Raw genomic sequence first — 16,258 nt, forward strand, 5'->3', positions numbered from 1 at the left:
TGCTAAGTCCCCGTAGAACCAGCGCAGTAGAAAAGCATCCGTCGCCGATCAAGAGTAGTGTATATTGGAAGGATCCAACCTGAAGACGCACCAATGTAGTTGAACTAGAACCAGATCCGAGCAAATCCACCAAGTATAGATCCGCGGAGGCACACCTCCACAAGCCCACCGACAATGCTAGACACAAAACCAGGACGGGGGCTAGGCGGGAGAACCTTATTCCATCTTCAAGGAGCCACCACCGTCTCGTCTTCCTGAGCAGGACACAAACCCTAACAAAACTTGAAGGAACATCTAGAAACAGAGATCACATGCCGGCAAAGACCGGGAACCACTGCGCCGCCATGGCCCTAAAGCTACCGATTTGATTCAAGGCCAACACTCCACGAACTAGCTACTTTGGGAAAAAGGAGAAACCATTTGCTTTTTATATGCCAAAAAATTGTTAAAAGTATTGCACGTATATTCTTCTCTGTCCCAAAATAAGTGTTGTTGAAAGCAACACTTATTTTGTGACAGAGAGAGAATATATGTGCTTGTGAATTTGTTTAATGCATATTTTTTTATGGTGAACATAATAAAACTAACTTGGTTGTTGTAGATGTCTGATATAATGTTCTACTCCCACCAATTCATATTAATTGTTGCTGACTTAGTATATAACTTAAGTACAATTAATATGGATCAGAGGGAGTAATAAAGTTTGCCTTTTAAGACACAATCAAAACAAGTGTTCGAGTTAATGGAAAACTAGAACTTGAATTAATTCATAAGAAAAGGAGTAACAAACAACGGCCAGCAGCTCTGTAGATGCTCCTGAGCAGAGTACGCTTGATGGTTTTCAGATGCTTCACGTCTACCGAAAATAATTTTGAAGTGGAGATACAGAGAGGAGAGTCAACAATACCAGCAAACTGATCCCACTTGAAACAAGAACGGTCATTACTTGTTAAAGGTATGCATGGCGACTTCAAAATTCAGAAACTAATCCCAAAGCAAACAAAAGGCAAATGCGCGTTCATTTTAAGCCGAGGTAGCCGCCGACGCCAAGCATACTCCCTCCGTTCGGTGAAGAATGTACATCTAGCTTCAAAACTTGTCCACAAAAAAGTGTACTTCTATCTTTCCAATGCACTTTAAAGTAGGAAAAAAATACTTCTCTCTCATCACACGGTAATCAAGACCAATAGCAATCTACACATGGTCTTCTTAATTTCTACATGCACTTAGCTCATTGGGGTTGAGTAATTAAAGAGGAGAGAGATGGTGGCTTGCACCTTTCCAATGCATTTTTTTACTCAAGTCCATAATTTGTTCTAAAATTTTCTAGATGCACACTCTTCACCGGACGGAGGGAGTAACTAGCTAGGAAGCATTCATGTCAATGCTACACCACTCCTGCAACTAAACAGTTATAGGTTTACCGAAAACGATCTAACCGCCTCATCAGTCATCACTAGGATAACTAGCAAGCATTCACGAAACGCTAATTGTGGCCAAAATAACATCATGTCTAGTTAGGTACCCCCAGCAGCTTCAGCGCGTAATGTCCTCAACTTGAGTACTTCCAGCATCTTGTTCGGCGCGCTTCCCGCTTCAGCTTGCCCCTGTCCACCCGCCACTGCTTCAGGACGTACGCAATGACTTCTTCCAGGGTCGCTTTCCGGTCCTCCTTGTAGTTCCACAGCTCACTGAAAGGATAGCGGCCACTGGGATTGTGCTCGTTGACTTCGAGCAGAGCCTTTGTCACCAAGTCACATATCTGCTCGCCGTGTTCTTCTTTCAGAGCCCGGAGCTTCTCGTCGTCCTCACAGAGAATTTCCTACAACGTAGCACACGCTGTTAGGGATGGCATTTTTAGATGAAGGGGTGCTACAAAGGCTCTGCCGCTACCATCAGTAAATTACAATCTGTCGCTACTCCATTTTTAATTAATTATAAAGACCTTACAAAATAATAAATCAGTAAATCTGAAGTCATCATCTTGGCAACATCTGTCACTACTCCTATCCACTTGATGAAGAGGTGTTGATTGTTCGAGCCGGATACCAAACAGACATCGCACCAAAGCCTAACATGTAAAGCCGGATGCCTCAAACAAGCCGCATTGCCGGGTCTGGGACACACACCGGTCCGGCGCACTCTTTGAGACCGCCGCCGCCGTCTTCCACCGATCCATCTCTAGACAACGCCATCCTGCACGTATCCATCCACACGCGGCCATCGTAGAAACTCCGCAGCGCCATGCCGCCGAGATCCACCGTCTGCCTTGCGGTAGATGTAACACCGCTCCCTTCCAGTCAGCACTTGCTCCAAAACGATGCCCACAGGAGGGAGAACGACACCGAAGGTGCCGTCGTCGTCCAATCCGGTAGACTCAGATCTAGGGATTCCCCGGGAACATCCCGATCGAATTGATGTGACCTGCAACAACTATGTCTCAAGAAGGAAAACGACGTCAGAGACGCCGCCATCGTCCGTCAAGACCGCAGTCAGGCGCAATCTTCACCAGAAGCCGCGTCGTCCTAATCTCGCCTCTGGCTGGAACTGCGCAGAGCCTCGTCATAAAGACGTATGCCGCCGCCGGTATTGCGGCAGAGATCCTCCATCCCCTCACCAAATCCCTCATCACGCCGCCGATCATCCACGTAAAGAATCGACGGCGGATCTGCCATCCAGATCCGCGGCCGCCGTCATGCCCACCATCGCCATAGAACCCGCCGGTTCCCGACAGCTATGGCGGCTAGGACTGCCGCCGCATGATAGGGGTGCCGCCCTGGCCGCTGCGCAAGTGCTCTTTGTTGGACTTGCCCCCGCCGATCCATGAGGGACGCGGTCACAACGTGAGTTGGTGTGGCAGTCTTCCGGCGAGATTGATTGCTAAGCTGATTAGCTTGCTTATTATATTACGTGGGACTTTGACGGAAGCATCCAGCAGGCTTCTTGCTAGCTTCGGTGGCTAGCGGGAGTATTACGATCGGAAAGTAATAATAATCGATCTATAAACACGAGTGCTTCAGCGACCTTGTCAGAAAGTACGCAACGAGTGGGGCCTTGCATGGGTTGACGGCTTTTTCCCCGACAGCGAGCGTGCTTCCGGAAATAAAGACGGAGGCTAAAAACAAAGTACTCCCTCCGTCTAGGTGTGTAAGTCATTTTACGTTGTGCACCGTGACCAAGATGGTAGGGTGAGACCCATCATTCCGTCAACCCATGCGTGTTCCTCTTTTTTTTTCCTGACAGACGTCATTCACGACTGGTGTCAACTGCAAAGTTCTTGATGACCAGACGAGAACATAACTAAGGGTCAATTACTAACGAGACTAGATAGAGTTAGTAATCTTATGGTGCCGCGCGCCGTCGATAGAGTTGGAGCAGCTGCCGCCCGGATCAGACTTGCATTTCTCGTCGCCGCTACCGCCTGGAGGATCCTCCGCCAACGTGATCTCCGAAGACTCCTAATTAAGCAAGAGACCACAAAATAAGTACTATCTTCATCAGCATATGAACACGATTGAATTCACTAATGTAACAGAGTTCAATGAGTTTGTAGTTTACCGGCTCCGGCTGGGACGGGAAGACTGCCCACTGTAGGCTGCTGCTGGCATGTTCTGGTGAGTCGTGAACTGAGCTTGGCTCGTCCCCGCGGTACAATTCGAGCGCCGTCTCGAGGTTGGCCACGATGTCTGGTATGGCCGGCCGGTCCTTCCCTTACTCCTTCACGCAGCATCGTGCAGTCTGGGCCACGTTCTCCAGCGCCCGGAGCTGCCCGGGCGTTGGCTCCGGCACGGGTCGAGTGTCCAGCAACCCCCTAATATTGCCGGCCTCAATGATGGGGACTGCGAACGATGGCAAATATATAGCCCCCTGTTCGTCCTCCTCAGTCACCTTTTTACCTGTCAGAACCTCGAGCATCATGATGCCCAGCGCATACACGTCGCTCGTCGGCTTCACATGACCTGTGGCCAAGTACTCTGGGTCGATGTACCCAAATGTGCCCACAACGGGGCAAGTCATCCCGAACTCCTCACTCATCGCCATGTCACAGGCCAAGGACAAGCCAAAGTCCGACAAACGCGGCACCCAGTTGGCGTCGAGAAGGATGTTTCGCGACTTGATGTCCCGGTGAATGATCGGCAGGTTGGCATGACAGTGCATGTGCTCGATGGCGCGCGACACGCCGAGGAGCACCTCGATGCGCGCCTTCCATGACACCGTCACGGACGACAGCTCGGAGGAGCCCTGATCAGGGTGTAGATGGTGGAAGAGCGTGCCGTTCTCCATGTACTCGTAGACGGCCAGCCACTCCGGCTCTTTCGGCTCCTTTCTCCTCCACCAGGACAGCAGACGCTTCTTTTTCTGTTGCTTGTCCTTCCTTGCAGTCACGCATGATCCGAGGAGGCGGACGATGTGTTTGTGCTGGAGCCGTGGCAGGATGTCGAGCTCCGTGCGGAACTCCTCCTGTAATAAGTTGTACTCACGGCGGTCCGTGATGCGCTTGACGGCCACCTCACGCCCATCGTGAAGGCTGCCCCTGTACATCGTTGCAGAGCTGGCGGGCTCGAGCTCCGTGTGAGGGGCGAAATAATCGGTGGCAGCGACGATTTCTGCAAACGTGAATTCATGGATTTCATACGGTACTACTACTTCCTGATGAAAAATAGACCATAAATAAGCAGTCAGCATTCAAGGAGCCGCGAGACAAATTTGTACTACAGTACTACTAAAATTGCGCATATATACCTGCTGCAGCTGGGACGGCTGTGGAAGCATAGACGATTCACCTCCGGCTCCGGCGGTGTCGAGGAGCTTGTAGATCCGGTCGAGACGGCGTGCGATGCCGATGTGGCTGGTTACGGGGAAGAGCAGAAGGTAGAAGTCGATCTTGTTCTGCATCTCCCTGAACCTCACGGCCTTCCTGCCGGCCATGAAAAGACAGTACGCCGCGCTCCTCCTCTGGCAGGACATGAGGAGCTCGTGGGCTTCCTGCAGCGTGTCACCCAGCCCGGCCATCTGCCGCGCCGCCTCCGGGTCCTCCACGAGCGGCAGCAGCCGCGAGATTATGAGCACCCGACGCGCGAGCTGCCGGCAATCCCTCCTGTTCTGCCGCGCCGTCTCCGCGGCCTGCGTGATCCTTGAGATGAGCCCGACGACGTCTGTGCCGACCAGCTGTGCCACCGTCGCCACATCGCCGAGCTCAGTCCACAGCGACATGGCAGCCGCCTACCTAGGAATTTGGTCGACCTGCACCCGAGGGCGAGACTCGAAATGATGCCGCGGTTGCCTTTGATTTATATATATACCGCGCTACTTTTCTTAGAGTCTCCATGCTGGGGCCAAGCCGTTGAAACCACTTTTGCGGTCGTCGTCGCGGGGGACGAAGGCTCTTCGCAGAAACTCCCAGGAAGCTAGCAAGGTAAAGTACTCAAGTGGACGCGCTTCACTTCGATGACTGCTGGTTAGGCCAACTTCACCGCACGATACCATTCGGATATCCGGTTTGACAGGAATTTGTCCCTTTGAGGCGGCAATGGGTTCGTCCATGTCCGCTTCTGTCCGTTGGGTCGTGGGAGCATCCAACACGCTGCCGCATACCAAATCATGTCCGTATTGGGCGTGATTAAAAAAACAGAAAAACCTAAATAAAATGTCCGGGGCCTCCTCCTCCACTGTCATGCGAGAAAGTGGGGGTGGTGACGGGGAAGGCGACGGCGTGGGCGTGAGGCTGCGTACCCGTGTACGCCCGCGCACCTCCCGGCGTGGCTGCCGCGGCTCCGACATCGACGCCGTGCCGGCGAAGTACGAGGTGCGCCGCACGTCGTGCTTGTCCTGGAGCCACGTGTCCCAGAGCACGGAGTCGGGGGCGTACTATCGTCGTAGTAGAGGTCATCGGGGAGGAGGCAGCGGCGGCGGTCGATCTCATCGCGGCGTGCACGGCCGCTCATCGGCACCGGCGGGATCGGGACCCGGTCGGCGGAGAGGTGCCAATTGTTGGGGAGGTGGACGTCGCTCCACGGGACCAGCGTCCTCGTCTCCCAGTAGCGCCGACACACATAGCGTTGATGTACTGCCGGTCGCACTCGCTGGCGGCCCTAGGGCCGATGGTGAAGGGGGCAGGCGCGGGGGCGATGCGGCCTCCTCCTTTTTCACGGAGCCGCGGCGGCATCCCGACGAGAAGCCAGCCTCGCGGTCGTGCTTCCCCTTGTGGCCGTAGTTCCAGAGCCCCATGGCTGCGAGGCGGCCAGCCGGCGAGTTCGAGGCTAGGGTTTGGGTGTGTCGGGTTTCGAGGGGGCCGCGGGGTGGAGCGTGGAGTGTGGACAACGACCGGTCCACGGCTTCCCCACTTAAGAAGAACCGCGACCGTTCGCCTGGGCGGATGACAGGCGAGGGCCTAGCCGCGCGTGCTCATTAATGTTGGCGCGCGGGAGGTAGGTGGCCGCTTGCCACGCGGCCCCGACGCGAACGAGCGCGTGTCCGTTTGCTGTCCGTTACGACTCAAACCCGGCACATGTTTATGCTCGAAATGGGTCGGCCGGACACAAAACGGAATAAATAGGTCCGGACCGTTGCGCGGTGGAGTTGGCCTTACGCAGCTACCCGGGAAATATACAGCAAGGGAAGCCAATCCAAGGCAAGTCATGAGCCGACCAGAATTTCCATAAGGGCCCACCACGTGAGGCCCTTCATAACAAATCTAGCAATATATTTTTTTGCGGGAAAACAAATCTAGCAATATTGATTTGTAGTAACAGCGGTGGAGTATTTACTTTTAAGTTCTATTAGTCTAAATTACTACCTTCATAATGCAAAGTAACATGATAGTAATGTCATAGATGGCTTCATTTATTAGCTTGTAGACTCATCTTGTCTTGGGAAGCGCTATGTTACAGTAACATATTATGTTACCACCTTACATTAAATACTTGCCACATAAGTAAAATTTCTTGGAGTGCGTTATGTTACTAACTAAGTTACTCCCACTATGACTAGCCTAAGTGATTCCAGCTCTCATTTTCGGTACATGTTCTCCTCATTTTAATACTCCAGATCAGTCAAAATAATTCAATGTTTTAGGCCAGCCTATTTTTTGTTTGGTCAGCTCGACTTTACCGTAGTACTCCCTCCGGTCCTTTTTAGTCTGCATATAAGTTTTATCTAAAGTCAAAGTATCTTTATTTTGACCATAAAAAAGTATCAACATTCATAACGCCAAATCAATATTGCTAAATTTGTTATGAAATGTAGTTTCATAGTATATATATTGGGTACTGTAGATATTGATATTTTTTTAATATGAATTTGGTCAAATTTTGCAAAAGTTTGACTGGACACAAATCTAATACGCAGAATAAAAAAGACCGGAGGAGTACTGTAGTACCTGAGTGTAACACTCAGTTTTGTTAACAAGCATATAATTGTACTTAGTGTTGCTGGCAAGTTGCAGGAAAGACTGGTATAGATAGACAGCAAGCAAGCGAGCAATAGCAGCTGGAAGATTATCTCATTCATATATTCTTGTAAGTTCATTTGTTATTTGAAAGTCTTCTTATTCATAGCTATTCAGTTTTTACTTAGAATTAGCACTATATCATTGTTTTATTTTGCTAAGAATGTTTAAACATGTCGTTTCTAAGTATTGTTGGCATTCCTGGTTTAGTCTAGCTCATGGTTCAGTATATAGTATGTTATCATCATCAGTACTAATTCTTTAGTGTATGTCGTTTGTCCATAAGTTTGTTATAAGTAAGTCATTTATTTCTTACTAGCAAAATGGCCCGTGCGTTTCAACGGAAGAAAAAAAATTCATAATCTTCAATCGCAATGACCACATTTTCTTCACATATGATCGCATGATTTTGAAAATTTGTTCACATATGCAAGAAAATGTTTCCTTTTTAAAATTTATTCACAAATTGAAGCATTGTACACATTTTCAAAAAAAATATCGTCATTGTCAAAAAACTTGGTAATTCAAAGAATTATTCTGAATTTCAAGAAACGTTTTCTCAAAAAAATACACAATATTATGATCCACCGTGGCAGCTAATTCTTCAAAATTCACGTGGGTATATGGTCACAAAGACTCAGAAGCATTACTGTTTAACTACATACCTTTGATCATTCGTGAACTTTTTTAAATATGGTGAACATTGTTTACTATTTACAAACATTTGCTAAAAATTATGAACATTTTTTTATATTACAAATGGTTTTTAAGCATTTTCTTTGGAATCAGTGAACAATTCTAGAATAGACGAACATTTTTCTCAAAATTGGTGGATTTTTTTTAATTCACTAACATTTATTGAAATGCATGAAAATTTTCTGAATCAACAAACATAGTTTCTGAATCAATAAAATCTTTTGTAATTCATGAGCTATTTTTAAAATGCATGAAACTTTTTTGAATTAGCAAACATTTTATTCAATTTAATTAATAACTTTTAATAAACGGATTTGTTTTTTCAAAATCAAGGACATTTTTTAATTTTATGAACAATTTGTTCACAATTGCGAACATTTTTAGAAAAAGCCGAGCATTTTTTCAGTTCAGAAACATTTAATGTTTTCTTAATTATTTTATTTCAAGATTAACAGTTTTTTAAATTTCAAAAGTTTGTTGAAGTTCCAAATTATTAAAAGTATAATAAAACGGAACAGAAAATAAAAATGAAAAGCGAATCTAAAAAATAGACGCCCGCACATGGGCCGGCCCCAAAGGGCACGCTGTGACTTCTCCAGCATGCAGAACGCAGTATAGTAGGTCCCTATACTTGGGCCGGCCCAGGCGGGAGATTCCCTGCAAACCGTTTTTTGTCACTTGTACGTGGCATTGGTGACTACTATTTTGCAACATTGGGGGCAATTTTAACTTATGACCATATGCATGCCTTTATGATGTGGCATAGTTGCATGAAGAGAAAAAAAGATAGATAGTGGGTTGTAACTATTTAAGAATAGAGGATATGATGAGATGCACGCCTTTGGTCTTAGAATGCCTTTGGGGGCAATTTTAACTTATGACCATATGCATGTCTTTGGTCTTAGAATGCATGACGATGTGTCAATTTGCTTTGTAAGAATATCTGGTAGCTTTTCAATATCGCACACCCAACCAAATTCTTCTTGTGTAGCGACAGCCAAATATATGACACCGGTTTTACTACTCTCGAGTGTGTGCACACACCTTATCCTGACCGCTGGTTCGATGGTGCTCATCCTTGAGATCTGAACTGATCTCTGTCGCGCGCTAGTTTACTTTACAACTGAATTGAACAGTAACAGTGACTGGAACAATGCCAAATTTTAAAACCTGCTGTGACTCCTAGGCCACTGTTCATGAGGGACAGATTCCCACCTTATGACAAGACGGCAAACGTGTCCGCCCGTGAGTCATAAACAATTTCAGCGGTGAGATTTATTTCTACCTTTCTTTATTTCTTTTTATGGTGAGCGACAAGTAGTGAGCAGGCACTTATTGTTTGGGACGCGTGAAAATAAATCAGTTCGTGAGGCGTGATTACCAAGGGTGCCACAGGTGTTTCTTTACTTCCTTTTTTTTTGACCGTAGATGTTTCCTTGCTTCGCTTGGTTGTAAAACAAAACTCATTAAACAATACAGACAAGGGCCTGGTACTTTGACTGAAAAATGATAAGGTGAGGCAGCTACAACAGTGGTTGGTCTGTGGTGGTGCACGGACAGCACCGCCTACCGCAGGACCCAGCACTGCAACATAAGACAGGAAATACTAAATTATCATAATGGACTGACATAACAGTCCATGCATATGCAAATGACCTGCAACGTGACAGACTGTTGCACGCATCCCATGGCAAACCGATGGCCAGGATAAGAGGCGTGGGTGCGATAGAGAGTAGTGGCACCTTTCCGACATATATACGTTGCGTCCCAGTGGCGATCGGTCGGCTGACTTGTTGGGGTAGTATTTGTTACTGCAGATTTTGTCAAGATGCCATAAAAAACCTAACATCTCTGTACATATATTTTTTTCGTCTGAAATGAAAGGGCAATGCTCCTGCCGGTTTCTCAAAAGAAAAAAAAATATACGATTAAAAATAAGTAAAATAATGCAGTACATCTTTCCTATTCTGAGAAACTTTTGCACGAGTATGATCCAGTTCGAGTCTATCTTGTTCAGTGCTGAGACGCAACGCAAAGTTACGGTTTGAGGTTTAGGGCATCTCCAGCCGTTGCCCCCTCAGGGGGCATCTAAAAGCGCCGTCTGAGGGTGAGCCGGCGTAAAAAATGAGCCTGGGAGCGAGTCGGTCCCTAGCCGTCGGCCCCCAGGGCCGCCCCCAGGCGCGTATTTAAAAAAAAAATCGTTCGGCGAAGTTATGATAAAAACTAGTTATATTTCGGCCAACCATGGCAAGTTTCGGCGAAATTCGTCCAAACATTACATTAACCTAATCTAAAGTAAAAGAAAGTGGCTGAAGTCGTCGCCGCCATCGTCGTCGTCGGCCTTCTCCTCCTTGACGCGGGTGCCCCTGCTGGACCCCTGCCCGGCGTCGCCTTGGTGAACAGGCGGCGGCGCGTCGTCGTCGTCGTCGCTGTCGCATAAGACGACGACCCCGCCTTCCTCGCGGCCGCGTCGACGCTCCTCGAAGCGGCGTAGGGCGGCGCACTGGCGCTCCTTCTCCTTCTCCCGGCGCGCCTTCTCCAACGCAATGGAGTCCTGGCGCGCCCATTCGAGGGCCGCGTCGTCGTCGTCGAACTCCGCGTTCACCGGCGCCAGCCCCGGCTCCGTCTTCACCGGCGCCAGCCCCGGCTCCATCTTTGGCTTGACGAAGCGCGGAGGAGCCGACGAGGACGAGGCGCGCCGGCCGCCTCGTTGATGACGATGCCGGCGCTGCGAGTGCGCCGGCCGAGCGGCGTCTCCGCCGCGGGCTCGGCCTTGACGCCGAGCAGCGCCGGAGAGCCGGAGGAATGGGAAGAAGAGCGCGATGAGTAGGAAGAAGAGGAAGCGCCGAACCTCCTTGGCGCCCATGGCCCGACGTGTCGGTGCTGCGCCGGGGCGGCCACCCTCGCCGGGGGGTACGCCAACGGCGGGTCGTTACCGCCCTCGAGGTACGTGAGCACGCCCTCGAGTGTGCGGCCGGGGACGCCCCACCAGAGGTGGCGCCCCTCGCTGTTCTGCCGGCCGCCGACCACCGGAGCGCCGTTGGTGGACGCCAAGCGCTGCTGCTGGCGGCGCTGGAAATACGCCGCCCAAGCCGCGTGGTTGTCGTCGGCGTACTGGGGGAGGGAGGTTGGGCGTCGGTGAGGGACGCGCGCACGATGTCGACCTCCTCGGCGAAGTACCTCGGCTTCGCCACGGCGTCGGGCAACGGGGGAATGGGCACTCCCCCGGCGCTGAGCCTCCACCCCGTTGGCCCGGCGCGCATGTCCGGCGGCGCCAGGATGTTTGCCTGGAACAGGAGCCAGGACTCCTGTTCGCGGAGCGAATGGCGGCCAAAGCCGTTGGCCGCTGCCTCGTCTCCGGGGAAGCGTTCTGCCATGGCGACAACGGGGCTGGGCGGGCTCGGGAGAGGTAGAGGGAGGGGCTGGGCGGCGGCGCTCGGGAGAGGCAGGGAGAGGGAGGGGCTGGACGGCGGCGAGGGGGGGTGGGGCTGGTGTGGGCACAGGCGAGTGGAGGCCGCCGGCTTTTATAGCCGGGCCGTGCCCGTGTGTACGCGTGCGAGGGAGGGGAGGCGTCGGCGCGCCGTCCCGTGAAGCGCCGCCCGTGAGGAATCAATTGCAAGGCTGACCGGCGGCAGCCTTGCCATTGATTCCCCACGGGAACCGAGGCCGTTGGGGGAAGACGAGGCGCCGAGTCGCTGACGCGGCTGGCCCACGTCTTTTTCGCGCCAAAACAGTTCGCCCCGGCGCCTCCGTGCGCTCCCCAGCGCGCTGGGTTCGGGCTGGGTCCGCCGGCGCTGTTTTCGGCCCAAGCCGGCGAAAATCAGGGGCGCGACTGGGCCATTTTTTCGACGCCGGCGTGAAAAAATCGCCTGGGGAGGCCTTTCTGGGGGCGCGGCTGGAGATGCCCTTAAAAAGGGCAGGAGTTGAGACTTGGGACGCAACATACTTATTAGCCAACAGGATCCAGTCATTCTGTCAGGCATGCATTGCTTGTTTGCTAGACTGAATTGACTCTTCCACAGCTTAGATGATATGTACTACTGACTGAAGCACTGAAGGGAGCTATCTCATGCAAGCAGGTGGTGGTCAGGATTCTGGCGGCGGTGAGACCATCTTATGCTGCTGCTGGTACTGGTAGCGACGGCGGAGGGCGGCATCACGGGGGTCAGAGTCGTCAGCACAGCAGTAGCAGCCCATGCCGCGCAAGGGGTTGCAGCGGCCGTGGACGAAGCCCCAGTTCTTGCAGCAGCGCATGCAGTTGCCCGACTTGTAGCACTTCTCGATGCACAGGGGCCAGTAGATCTCGCACACCAGCTTCGCCCCAACCTCCTCCACCATCTCACCTAATTTTACACAAAATTATACATGAGATTCACAACTAACTTGAACCAAATGCACAAATGTTTTTAGAAAAATATATGCATCTAGGAGAGATTTTGACTTACAGCAGGTGATGAGGAGGATTGCCAGGAACAATGACAATGGGGCAAGCTTCTTCTTGCCCATCTTCTCCGGTCTCCACTGCTACCTACCTTAATCAGTATTACCTTTCTCGTTAGATATGTGATTTGGTTGGACCTTTTGGAGACTAAAGTTGAGTGGTATTTATACACCAAGGAGGAAGAGAGGATACGTACATGACGAGGAAAAGGTAGTGTAAATTGTGTGGAACGAAGAAGCGCAGAGAATGATCCAGTCTTCAGATTTCAGACAACCGGTACAGGACCCGAGATTATCTATCTATCTATCTATCTTTCTATCTCTATCTGTCTATCTATCTCTATCTCTATCTCTCTCTGTATATATCGGTCTGTTTGTCTACCTATCTATCTCTTTATCTGTCTATCTATCAAAAAAGGGAGCCATCACGTTCTCCCACATAGATTGAAAATACTTATACCTGTTGATTTTAGTTATAAATATACTGAAACTTAAACCTAAACGCTAAAAAGTGCATGGAGGCTCGTCGTCCAAGGTATGTACATGCGAGCTATCTAACCTATGAAGCAAAATGGCAACGCCACTCCCACAAGCCTGTACAACACATTCATCATCTGCTATATACAGAACTAGCCCAATGGCCCGCACACTAGTAGAAAAAGGGTCAAATGTGAAGCATAATAGTGCCGGTTTGAATTTCAGCCGGCACTAATGTGTACATTAATGCCGGTTCGTGGCGGCGATCAATAGCACCGGTTCGTGGTGAACCTTTAGTACCGGTTCATGCCACGAACCGGTACTAAAGAGGCTGTGTCAGTCTGTGGTCAGGCTATGGCCCCACCATCACCATTTAGTGCCGGTTCGTACCATGAACCGGTACTAATGAGGTTATGACAAGCTGTTTTTAGTCCCATCTCGCTCCCCTAACAAGCCTTTTACCACCTTAAATATGTTATTTCTTAAACTATCACAAGCACTTGGTCTTCATTGAACTCTATGTGTAGAATTTGTGGTCAGTCTTCATCGGTTTATAAATCATTGATGACTCATATTGACAATTCAAATTGTACACACAAAGATCATTGATGATCAAAGTATTTTTGATGTTATAAGATCATATTGACAATTTAGACTGTAAAGAAATATAAGATCATGATCTAAATGCTCTTATATTTTTTGCGTTAAGTATGCACCATTCAAAGCGACGACATCAACTTTCAATCGTTTATGCCTTCATTTGTTATTTTTCATGCATTTAATGATTTGTTTTGAGAACTAAATGACCTGCAAATTGAAAAGCACTACAAATGAACTCTGAAAAAGTTGAAACTTGGCATGGTATCATCATTTCACCCACATATCATGTTCAAAAAAGTAGAGAGGGTTAAGGCAAAAACTGGATGCACTTCGTTTACAAACTGGACAATCTCTTTCGAAGTATTTGGGTTTATGACGAAATTAAACTCATCTGTTACAAAGGCATTTCATTTTTTAAACTTATTACAACTCCAGTCTTTTTGTGCATTCAGTATGCACCATTCAACTGCTAGGCGGGAGGAGCTCTTAAGTACCGGTTCCAACTGCTAGGCGGGTGGAGCTCTTTAGTACCGGTTCCAACTGCTAGGCGGGAGGAGCTCTTTAGTACCGGTTCGTGGCGAACCTTTAGCACCGGTTCGTGCCACCAACTGGTACTAATGAGGTTGTGTCAAGTAAGGCTGGGCCCCACGAGCACCTTTAGTACCGGTTCATGGATGAACCAGTACTACAGTTTCTTAGTAAGCTGTTTTTTAGTCCCACCTCGCGAAGAGAGAGGGACTAGGAGCGGCTTATAAGCCCTGAGTGCAAAGACGATGAAGAAGAGGCTCAATGCTCACGTTGCTTAGCTTCAAGCCTTCAGGAATATGGTAGACTGCACGAAGCTATGCTCAGTGCAGTTTACACTATTCCGAAAGGCTTGAAGCAAATTAACGAGCATTGCACCTCTTTTTTATTTTTAATAACTTATTACAACTCCGGACTTCTTCTGTTATGGCAAAAACTAATTGCACGTCGGCATTTCTTTTTTTTAAACTTTGGTTATAACTCCAGACTTTGACCATCAAGTTTTGCAGAAAAGAAAAAATAGCAGAAAAGAAGAAAAACTATAGCTGAAAAGAAAAAAACTATATAAAAAAACTACTCAGAAATAAATAGAAGAAAATAAATATAGCAGAAAAGAAAAAACTACTCAGAAATAAATAAAAGAAAAAATAAAGCAGAAAAGAAAAAAAAATATATTTCCTATTTTTCAATCATTTACAAAATGACCGTGAAATTGAAAATCACTACAAAATGAACTCTGAAAATGTTGAATTCTGGCATACTAGATGAAAAACTACTCACAAAAAAATAGAAGAAAATAAATATAACAGAAAGGAAAAAACTATACAAAAAACTACGCAGAAATAAATAGAAGAAAATAAAGCAGAAAAGAAAAAAACTATAAAAAAAACTGGGGCGCTGCCCTGTGGGCTTGCTAGGCCGCGAGCGTGCAGTTACAGGCCTTAAAGGCCCAGCAGACTCACAGGGCAGCGCATAGAATTTAGGCCCACAAACCTGCTATATAGAGCAGTTCAAAGAGGTAGCCGCGGCTGGGTTTATAAACCAGTGCGGCTGCCCTTCGTCCGGCGAGGTGGGACTAAACTTTGGTGTGGCAGCGCGAGGCCTTTAGTACCGGTTGGTGGCTACAACCGGTACTAAAGACAACCCTTTAGTATCGGTTGGAGCCACCAACCGGTACTAAAGGCCTGCTCTTCCCGCCTCTTGGCCTGGCCAAAGTTGGCCTTTAGTACCGGTTGGTGGCTCCAACCGGTACTAAAGGCCTCTCCTATATATACAACACTTACGAAAATTTCAGTTACATCTCCCCACTTCTTCGCGTCTCCAACCTCTCGCGACGCCGCGCGGCGCCGCTCGAGTCCCGTACGTCGTCGCCGGCCGCCGCGCCCGTCGCCCGTCGCCGGTCGTCCGCTCGTCGCCCGTCACCCGCCGCCCGTCGTCGCCCGTCGTCCGTCATCGTATAGACACACACATATATACACACATACACACACATATATACACACACATATACACACACACATACACACATACACACACACATACACACGCACATTTTTTTACTTATTTTCTGTTTTCTGTTTTTAGAAAATTTAATTAGATATTAATTAGCTAGGTATGTGAGATTTGAACTAGTTGAATAATTAATATAACTAATTTATTTTTAGTAAGAAAATTGTCGAACTAGTTTATTTAGGTATTTGAGATTTGAACTAGTTGAATAATTAATATAACTAGTTTATTTTCAGTAAGAAAATTGCCGAACTAGTTTATTTAGGTATTTGAGATTTGAACTAGTTGAATAATTAATATAATTAGTTTATTTTTAGTAAGAAAATTGTCGTATCTGAGATTTGATGATCTAATTAAAATATTATTTGTTAATGATTTTTTCTGTTTATTTAATGTTTTTATATATTTTGAGTTTATATAAATGTTAGATTAAAATATAAGTGTTTAATATTTCATCTATATGAACATATAGGAAATGTCATCTGACAACGAAAAAGATTTCATTATGTGCGAACACTGTGAAGACCAGCGCGGCCTGTGCAACATAAATTTCCTTATTGATGG

General features: G+C 48.1%; 2 protein-coding genes across 2 annotated transcripts; both read right to left on the reverse strand.

Annotated features, from left to right (window-relative positions):
* Positions 1–2,500: 2,500 nt before the first annotated feature.
* Positions 2,501–5,253, reverse strand: LOC123066684 (putative serine/threonine-protein kinase-like protein CCR3). The gene is made up of 3 exons (XM_044489723.1): positions 4,744–5,253; positions 3,559–4,650; positions 2,501–3,458 (listed from the first exon to the last, which is right to left on the reverse strand). The coding sequence occupies exons 1-2, from the start codon at positions 5,212–5,214 to the stop codon at positions 3,712–3,714; spliced, it is 1,410 nt and encodes a 469-aa protein (XP_044345658.1). The 5' UTR covers positions 5,215–5,253; the 3' UTR covers positions 2,501–3,458; positions 3,559–3,711.
* A 6,820-nt stretch (positions 5,254–12,073) lies between these two features.
* On the reverse strand, positions 12,074–12,846 carry LOC123066685 (uncharacterized). The gene is made up of 2 exons (XM_044489724.1): positions 12,589–12,846; positions 12,074–12,486 (listed from the first exon to the last, which is right to left on the reverse strand). The coding sequence occupies exons 1-2, from the start codon at positions 12,647–12,649 to the stop codon at positions 12,230–12,232; spliced, it is 318 nt and encodes a 105-aa protein (XP_044345659.1). The 5' UTR covers positions 12,650–12,846; the 3' UTR covers positions 12,074–12,229.
* Positions 12,847–16,258: the final 3,412 nt, after the last annotated feature.

The sequence above is a fragment of the Triticum aestivum genome, chromosome 3B (genome assembly GCF_018294505.1).
Source record: "Triticum aestivum cultivar Chinese Spring chromosome 3B, IWGSC CS RefSeq v2.1, whole genome shotgun sequence".
In the NCBI taxonomy this organism is placed as follows: domain Eukaryota; kingdom Viridiplantae; phylum Streptophyta; class Magnoliopsida; order Poales; family Poaceae; genus Triticum; species Triticum aestivum.

What these genes read in the sequence shown, in the direction of transcription:
- LOC123066685 (XM_044489724.1), bottom strand. Translation starts at nt 12,649, where the DNA reads ATGGGCAAGAAGAAGCTTGCCCCATTGTCATTGTTCCTGGCAATCCTC. An exon ending in AATCCTCCTCATCACCTGCT is followed by an intron (nt 12,487 to 12,588) that starts GTAAGTCAAAAT and finishes GTGTAAAATTAG; the next exon opens with GTGAGATGGTGGAGGAGGTT.
- LOC123066684 (XM_044489723.1), bottom strand. Translation starts at nt 5,214, where the DNA reads ATGTCGCTGTGGACTGAGCTCGGCGATGTGGCGACGGTGGCACAGCTG. An exon ending in AGCCGTCCCAGCTGCAGCAG is followed by an intron (nt 4,651 to 4,743) that starts GTATATATGCGC and finishes ATTTTTCATCAG; the next exon opens with GAAGTAGTAGTACCGTATGA.